We start from the raw sequence: 9188 nt of genomic DNA, 5'->3' as shown, positions 1-9188 counted from the left end.
TTCCTTCCTTCCTTCTTCAAGACAGGGTTTCTCTGTAGCTTTGGAGCCTGTCCTGGAACTAGCTCTTGTAGACCAGGCTGGTCTCGAACTCACAAAGATTGCCTGCCTCTGCCTCCCAAGTGCTGGGATTAAAGGTGTGCACCACCACCACCTGGCCCAAACTCTTTCTTAATAAGATGGTAAGATATTTGAAACATAGTACAAAGAACTGAATATTAATTCATTGAATTACAATATTCTGGAAAGATAACCATGCTTATAGCTCAAAAAGATCTTTTTATTTAAAATATAAATGTGTGAGGAAGCATGTATCATACATGTATGGGTACATGTGTGGCAGTTGTAAATTGCCTCACATGGGCGCTGAGAAGCAAACTCAAGTGTTTGTCACAACTGAGCCATCTTTCCAGTCCTGCTCAGAGCTTCTCATCAATGCTCTGTGTTAGCCTCACAGGAATCGGAGTGTATGGTGTTGAGGGGGTACAGCACCCATGTGCAAACTGTACTGTATACCAGCAGATAGTAGAGGTCAGAGGATGAACTTGTTATCTGTCCTTGTTCTCCACCTTACTTGTTCAAAGTTCTCAAGAATTCTCCTGTCTCTCTCTCCCATCTTTCCATAGCTGTGGAGTACTGGTATAGGAGGTCCTTCTGTCTGTGTGTTGCTTTTATTGGTTAATGAATAAAGAAGTGCTTTGAGCCTATGGCAGGGAAGAAGAGAAGTAGGCAGGGAAAGCTAGGCTGTCTGCTGGGAGAAAGAGAGACTCCTGGAGCTGCTGCCAAGGCGGACGTGCTGAAACTTTGCCGGTAAGCCACTGTCACATGGTGATGCACAGATTAATGGAGATGGGTTAAATTAATACGTAAGAGTTAGCCAATAAGAAGTTAGAGCTAATGGGCCAAGTAGTGATTTAAATAAAACAGTTTCTATGTGATTATTTCGGGACTAAGTGGTCTCCTCCAACACACTACTGCATCTGGCTTTTTTTTTTTTTTTTGGCAACACCAGGCTCTTTACTCAACATCAACCTGGAGTTGTGATCATCCTCTGAGGACAGGCTTTCTTCTCATTCTATTTCACACGTCACGTCTCCTATATTTTGGTCCTTTGCAGAATACAGACTGATGTAAGCAAGAACATCCACCTATGCTGACTTGTATACATCTTTTTTTTTTTTTTTTTTTTTTTCGAGACAGGGTTTCTCTGTGGCTTTGGAGCCTGTCCTGGAACTAGCTCTGTAGACCAAGCTGGTCTCGAACTCACAGAGATCCTCCTGCCTCTGCCTCCCGAGTGCTGGGATTAAAGGCGTGCGCCACCACCGCCCGTTGTATATATCTTTTGAGGGCATAGTTTGGAGGCAGAGTTACACAGGACACTCATAAAAGTGTGACAGAAGAATCTCACTGTAGCCCACATATATTTAGAATTTGTGTGCTGACAGCTGCGTCAGGAACAGGGCACAGATCTCCACTTGGTTGGCCTGGCACTTCAGGAAAATCTAGTCAGACAGCAAACTGGAAAGGTGCCCAGTAAGAACTTGTGAAGAAAAAAGTCCCCCACTGTTTGAACTACAGCACGGTCTTCCCCATCCAGGTGACCTGTGTGCAGTGACAGCTGGCCCTTCCACTGGGTGATGTAACATGGGTGTGTGCTTTCTCATGGGTCACCAGCTTGTCTCCTTTGCCCACAAGGACTACTACAGCTCAGTACTTGGTGCGGACCTTATAAGTGAACAGGGTGTGCCAGGCCCGAGGAGATGTCAGACATCTCCCAGCTGCAGATGGTTCCCTGTTGCCACCATGATGGGCCAGAATGCCAAAAATCTGGCTTTTAAGTGTGTTCTGAGGATCTAAATTAGCTCATGGAGGCTTGCAAAGCAAGTACTTTGTCCGTAGAGCCATCTTTTTAGGTCATTCACAGGAACTTTTTTTAAAAGGATGCTTTTGACATTCATCAGGGGTGCACAAGGCAAAACCTTAAAAGGAATGATGTCATGACTACTCTGCAATTATAAACTCACAACATACCAGAATACAGAACACCCAACATAGTTCCCCAAGTCAAGCTTCATCCTAAAAGAGAAAATACAGAGCAGAAAAAGCTGGGAGGCTTTAAAGGCTAAAGGATTCCATGTGAGAGGTGTTCCAGAGCAAGTCATCATAATAGGAATTGAGATTCTTTTATAACGTGGGAGAAGCAGATACTGTTGTGCATACAAATATATTAGTAGTCAAATCAGAAAGGATTCAGAAGAGGAAGGCAGATCTCTGAGGCCAGGTAGAGCTATGCCACAGTGAGACCCCATCTCAAAACCAAACAAAACAAACAAAAACCACTCCACAACTCCCCTCTAAAAATCAAGTAAAAAAACCAAACAAACCCATAACAACACCAAAACACCAAACAAACAAAACAAGACACAAGTCAAAAAACTCCCCAGGAAACAGCTCAAGGATTAAGGAACAGATTCCTTTGCAATCTCAGATCCTGTGTCTCTCTGTGGTACTGCCACTCCTGTCCTAAGAGCATTCTGCTGTAATGAGCTGTCTCTTCCATACGCTGTAGAGACTATGAAGCATGTCTCAATTAAGAGTCTGGGAATCCAAAAGTTGATCTAAAGTAAAGTCTAGGATATAAATAGAAGAAAAATCAGAAGACATCAATTTTGAAGAATCAAATTTCCAAAAACACTGTCTTTTAGATAGCTACCTTAAACCCCCAGGTCAAAGTAAAACATGGAAGACACTGACTGCATTCTTTTTTTCTCTTGCTGTGACAAAATTAAGGAAGAAAGGGCTGGTTAGTTTGCTTTGTGTTCCAGAAGGACAGGGTTCATTAAGGCAGGGAAGGCAGGGAAGGCGTGACCTAGTGGCAGGAGCAGGAAGCTGGCTGATCACATTTTATTCACACACAGGAAACGGAGAGAGAGAGCAGGAAGGGCCCATTCCATGTGACGTATTTCCTCTACAAGGCTCCACAACCTCTTCAAACAGCACCACAAGCAGGGAACCAAATGTTCAAAGAAAGGAGGCACAGGGGATGTTTCTCATTGACACTACCACAAATACAACACGCCTGTAAGAAACACCATGTTCCACTTAGAGCTGTTTAAGCGAATGCCTAAGAACTCTAGGCCCTTCTACCCACAGGGACAGAGACTATTCGGAGTGGGGGAAGAGGAGCTCCAGCAGCAACAGTTCTGCTTCTTCTGTTGCAGGGTTTGGAGTTCTGTGAAGATTCCTACCAGAGAGGTGGGGGAGGGAGGCTGCTGCTTAACTGGAAACTGAGCTGATGGCCATATTTCAGGAATGTGCAGATGCTGGACATTCACCTAGTGATTTATACACTGGTCACGAATTGCTCTGAAACAAGTGAGTCAGTAGATAAGTAGAGAGGCTGGCTTTGGAGTTTCCTGCCTTCAGTCTCACTTCTCGGTCCCAGCCTTCCTGAATAATCAGGATACAGTATTAGAGGAAATGAGTGAGGAAACTCTTTGTTAATCGTTGTTCCATTACAGCATCCATTACCAACAGGTCTTTCCTGTTAATATATTCTGTGAGGGGGAGAAAGGTACACACTGGGAAAACCAAACAAGGACAGAGAAAGTCTGAAGCATTACACAGAGAACTCAGCCCTGGGCATACTGGATGGTTTTGTGGCATACAAGGCCCCTGCCTAGGCCCTGGTCTTTGGTTCAGTCTATGCCAGTTTGAAAGATTTCTGGAATTGATCCATCTGAAACTGTTAGCCTTAGTTCAGTCCTAAAAAAATTCACGGAAAAAAATACTCTTTTTAGTGGAGATAATCAATGTATCACAAAATTATACTTCAGAACCATTAATTCCTGGTGTTTGGGCTGTTTAAATGGGCATTTCCTCCAGAAAATAGCATTTAATTAGTCTAAGCCACTACTGAGTTGGTAGATTTATAAAATAATGGTTCACACACATTAGAAGACAACTGCACATACTAAAATCTCATGGAAAACAGCACTGACTCTTTTTTTCTTTTTGAGGCAAGGTCTCCACTTGCTGTGTAGTCAAGGATGGCTTTGAGCTCTTGATCCATCTTTCCGTTTCCCAAGTGCTGGGATTAACAGTCATGTGTTAGAGATGTCAGATCAATATGAACAGTTTGTGCCAGAGATATTCAAAGTGAAATGGGAAGACGAGTACAGTCATAAAGAGCCAGAGTGAAATGTAACAGTGCTCCATGTTAAGACAGATAAAGTGCTCTGTGGACTCAAAAAAGATGTGGAATGAAAAAAAATAAAAAAGATGTGGAATGAAACAAAGGGCACTGGCTGGTAACATTAGTAATGAAGTCTTATAATAAATCTCCTGGGCAAACACCTTGGGTAAATCAGTTCCTTTTTATGAACAAAGCTGCAAAGCACCTTATTATTCATAGGGGATAGATTTATGCCTAAATGGAGAAATTTAGGTTCATGTTTTAAACCACATCTTGTAGGAGAAAGGATCACTGTGTGAGTAGGGACCACATCTGGGTGGTATTCTAGTGGGAGAAAGGGTCACTGTAAGTAGAGACGTATTCCTAGTAGCTTCTATGTCGTTGTTATTCTCTTTTTCTTTCGAGACAAAAGTTTTAGACTTTTAAAAATGTTTATTTATGTCAAGCAGTGGTGGTGCACACCTTTAATCCCAGCACTCGGGAGGCAGAGGCAGGTGGATCTCTGTGAGTTTGAGGCCAGCCTGGTCTATAGAGTGATTTCCAGAGCAATCAGGGTTGTTACACAGAGAAACCCTGTATTGGAAAAAAATAAAATAAAAATGTTTATTTATTTTTCTGTTACAGGTGTTTTGCCTGCATGCACGTCTGTTCACCACATATATACCTGGTGCTGAAAATGGTCAAAACAGGGCATAAAGTCCCATGGCACTGGAGCTATGGATGGTTGTGAGTCACCATGTGGGTGTTGGGAAATCCTGATCCTCCTGCTTCTCCCAAGTGTTGGGATTATAAGCATATGCATTCATATCCAGCTAGTCTATGCTTAAGAGAAGTGCAGATACACCAGGAATGCTTGTGTCTAGTGAACAAGAGTCTACTCCCAGACTCGTATTGTGCCTAGAGGAATGACTATCCTAGCCATCTAACCCAATGCATCAAGAAGTTCTATAAAGAAAAGAGAATCATGTTTTTTTTATAGTAAACAAAATTTGTCTTTTTTTTTTTTTGAGACAGGATCTTATTAAGCAGAGCAGGCTGGTCTTGAGCTCACAAATCTCCTGCCTCAGCCACTCAAATGATGGAATCTAATTGTCTTTATAGCTTGTGCCCGAGGGAAAAGAAAGGGTAAGGGCTGTGGAAATAAGGGGAGGAGGATGCTCTGGGAAAAGATAAAAGCCATAGCAATGGGCTGGAAAGATGGCTCAGAGGTTAAGAGCACTGGCTGCTCTTCCAAAGGTCCTGAGTTCAATTCCCAGCAACCACACGGTGGCTCACAACCATCTGTCATGAGATCTGGTGCCCTCTTCTGGCCTGCAGGTGTACATGCAGGCTGAACACTGTATACATACGAAATAAATAAATCTTAAAAAAAAAAAAAAGCCATAGCAAAGGAATGGACTGGAGAAGATATGCTCTCCTGACTGTCTTCTGAAGTGCTGGAGCCTGAACCTAGGCTTCCTGGATGCTAAGCAAGCATGCACTTTATCACCAAGCCACATGTCCTGCCCTGCATGCTTCATTATACAAACACGGTGTAACGTTCTTAGACAGGGATAGTTTTTTCTCTAATATGCCATTTAACCAAAAGTAAAGTCCTTATTTCCAACTTCAGGCTTACAATCCCTGGCAAGAAAAAGGCCCTTAAGAGGTAAGCACTGTAGTTAAAATAGGACCCATAGGGCAACAGCCCATTAATAGCCTAACTCTGGGATTCGTAACATCTTCTGGAATAGTAGGGGGCTATTTATAGTCCAGCAGTGAAGAGAAGTAGGAGTGGATTGGAGGACAAGTGTGAGTCATATTTTATTCTGCTCTGCTGAAGGCTGTTTCCAAGCTTTCCCTCTGACCAAACATAAGTGGCTCTGCAAGTGATAGGACCACATGTAGAAGCAGGTGCTTAGGAGGAGTTACTGTGGGCTAAGCAAGATAGTGCCAGATAATGTCGAAATGGCAGACAAAAGGACAGTACTAGAGAAAGGCATGAAGAGGGACTGTTGTCCATGATGCTCTCTGCGGGCATCTCTCAGGCAGGAGACAAAGTGCTGGGCAGAACAGAACTGACCTTTTCTAAATGACACCTGTCACACCACACACCGCTACCTGCTGTGTTGTCATGTTTTCACCTCACAGCCACAAAAGAAAAGAGAGGTGGGGATTAAAGGAGACTTATACAATATGAACAACAGTGCTCCCTCTTCTTTTGGTTTTTGGTGTGTATGTATCTAGACATGTTCCTTTGTCTTCATGTGTGCAGCTATACATATGTGTGTATGATCATGTGGAGGCCAGAGATTGATGTCTAGCATCTTCTTCAGTTGCTGTCCACCTTATATTTTGGAGACAGGAGCTCCATCAACCTTAACTCACTGATCTCAGCTGGAGCCCAGGAAGCAAGTCCCAGGTGGGACTCCCTCCACAGCTATAGAATTAAAGGCATGTGCCACTATTCCAGGTTTTTTACATAAGGGCTGGAGATCTGAACTCAGGTCCTCATGCTTATCTCATGCTTAGTCGTGTTGATTAAGCCATCCCCCGTATTTCTGGGACCTCTGTGTATGCTGCGGGACTCTGTCATGAGTGTCTATGATGACATGTTGCTTTGGCTTTCACTGTGAATAGAAGCTATACTTTTATCTAAGGCAGGGTTTAGTCATCCTAACTGTCTCTAGTTCTATGCCTCCCAGATCCCCGGTGTGATCAATCCAGATGTCTGTCATATATCACTGTTCCCTGACAACCTCTTCCTTGTAAAGCTAGGTACAGCCTGAGTGGTTAGGCTGACTGCTATACCCAGCATGGACTGTACAGATTCAGATGAAACTTGTGTCTACTTGCTTTAAACCTGCTAGTGAAAACTCTTCATGGGAGATCTAATAACCAATAAAGCTTTGGCTCGTGGATCCTTCTCTCTATCCCTGCCTATACTTTCCTAACCTATGTGTATTAACATCTAGGTGTGAGTAATAAAAACTTATATTTATCTTAACTCGTACCTAATTCATCATAAAGATCTTAAAATCAAAACAGCATTATCTGGCTGAGTTTGAATTTCAGAGCCTTTTGTCAGCTTCTAAGAAGAGTTCTCTAAATTAAGTGACAGCAGTTCTATCAGCAGCCCTCCCTCCCATGCTCCGGGGGCCTAACTTGTACTTCTCTGTACCAATCACAGCCATTCAGACTCAGTAGTGTCTAGCCACCACCACCATCTATATACCCTGGGAACTCCCTCCATCTTTTCTTCTCCTGAAGTTGGACTGGACTCTGACCTCTCCTGCTCTTGTTCTTCCATAATTGTCACTTCACATTTCCTAGGGTATCATTCCTGACAAAAAGATTTCAAGAGAAAGAAAAGAGAAAAGCATATCTCCCTACTGCTAAGGTTTGTTTGTTTGCTTGTTCATTTCCTGAGACGTATAAATTTCATTCTGTGACTATATGTTCAATGCTATTTCCTCGAGTTACATTAATACAGACCATTCACAAATGGAAGTTTGTTTTTTTAAAGCATCTCTGAGAGACAAATGATGTTCTCCAGGCTGGTCTGGGAATTTTATTCTCCAGTAGTGGGAAAAATATCTCAGTGGTATTAATAAGTTTAGTATTGAGAATTACAAGCTACCTTTCCTTCCTCAAGCAAAGACACAGGAAAATCTAAGTCTGGTAGGCAAAAAGTGGGGGCGGAGGAAATTAAAGGGGTTGAAGCGATAGCTAAGTAGGTAAGAGTACTGGTTGCTCTTCCAGATGATCTGAGTTCAATTCCTATAACCACATAGCAGCACACACCTTCTTTACAACCAGGTCCAGTGACTCTCATAACCTCTTCTGGCTTCCAAGCACACCAGGCATGCACACAGTGCATAGACATACATGCAGGCAAAATACACATACACATAAATAAAATAATAATTAAAAAAGAAATAAAAGAATAGACATTTTATCTATTTCATCATTCTATACATATATACTGCCATATAAAGAACATATATTTGCAGATATGTTAAGTGGTGTGGTAGCAAAAATGAATTGCCAAAGTTGTCACTCTCATTTTCCCTCATGATGTGGGCGGTGAGCTTCCCTAGGTCATCTCCACAGTACTTGTTTACTGTGATAAAAGGGTTTCAATAATGGTGGAAGTACAGATCGTTTAATGACATCAAGAAAAACAAGTGTTTAGAAATAACTCAAGGCACACAGAAGGGCTAAACACTGTGTTTCCTGCAATGTTCAATTCCACATAAGTCCCTTTTTAGAAACTACATGCACGGAAATCTCCAGAAATTTCCAGGCTTGGAAATGAGGAAGTAGGTGACACAGGTTCCTCTTCAAGAGGATGTCCATGATATCCTGATAAAGGAAGACACAGGGATAGGGATAGGACGAGTCCAGGTACGGGGAGGCACTGAGGGAGGCCAGAGATGCTTCTGCTGCAGGCCTTGTGAAAGGATTCTGTACTTCGAACAGAAAGAAGTACTTAGTCTGATAGGCAGTCACAAGATTCTGTAGCTTCTGGAATAAGATGAACTGATGGGGATGAATGTAGGTAGGTATACATAGGCATCTTATTTAGATGTGACCTACATATTCTGCATGCATTTCATCATTGACTTCCCAGTACTAAATACCTGGCCCTTCAGTTCAATCTTTGGTGATGAACATGAAAATGAAAGACAGCTCAGCTGACCCACCTCATAGAAGAGTCCTTCTGGGAACTGCTGAAAGCACTGGGCACACACAAAGCACTGCTCATGGTACAGCTCACCATTACTGTTCACAATCTTCTCAGCAGGTGCAAAGCCTCCCTTGCAGCGCTCACACGTGGCACTGGCCAAGGCATTGGCCATGTTGCTAAAATACACAAAGAACAAAATACAAATTGTCAGCTTGTAATTAGGCTTAAAAGTAGGTGACATCAAGAACTGAGGAGCAAATTCTACCTGGACATAAAAACTCATATTTTATCCACAAAGCCAGGTCTAACAAATACTCATTAACTAGG

The 9188-nt window shown here is 42.6% G+C and overlaps 1 protein-coding gene across 6 annotated transcripts in view; it reads right to left on the bottom strand.

Annotated features, from left to right (window-relative positions):
- Lims1 (LIM zinc finger domain containing 1) overlaps positions 1-9188 on the bottom strand; it is a 109165-nt gene that overhangs the window by 18432 nt on the left and 81545 nt on the right. For all 6 annotated transcript variants that reach the window (XM_026778215.1, XM_013355312.2, XM_005371546.2 and 3 more), the window contains exon 2: positions 8878-9037. In XM_026778215.1, coding sequence (XP_026634016.1) covers positions 8878-9037 — 160 coding nt within the window. The remainder of the gene's footprint in view (positions 1-8877; positions 9038-9188) is intronic.

Source organism: Microtus ochrogaster, unplaced genomic scaffold (assembly GCF_000317375.1).
Source record: "Microtus ochrogaster isolate Prairie Vole_2 unplaced genomic scaffold, MicOch1.0 UNK113, whole genome shotgun sequence".
NCBI classification, from domain to species: Eukaryota; Metazoa; Chordata; class Mammalia; order Rodentia; family Cricetidae; genus Microtus; species Microtus ochrogaster.
The sequence above is the reverse complement of the archived record's forward strand: the minus strand, read 5'-3'. Positions and strand labels throughout refer to the sequence as shown.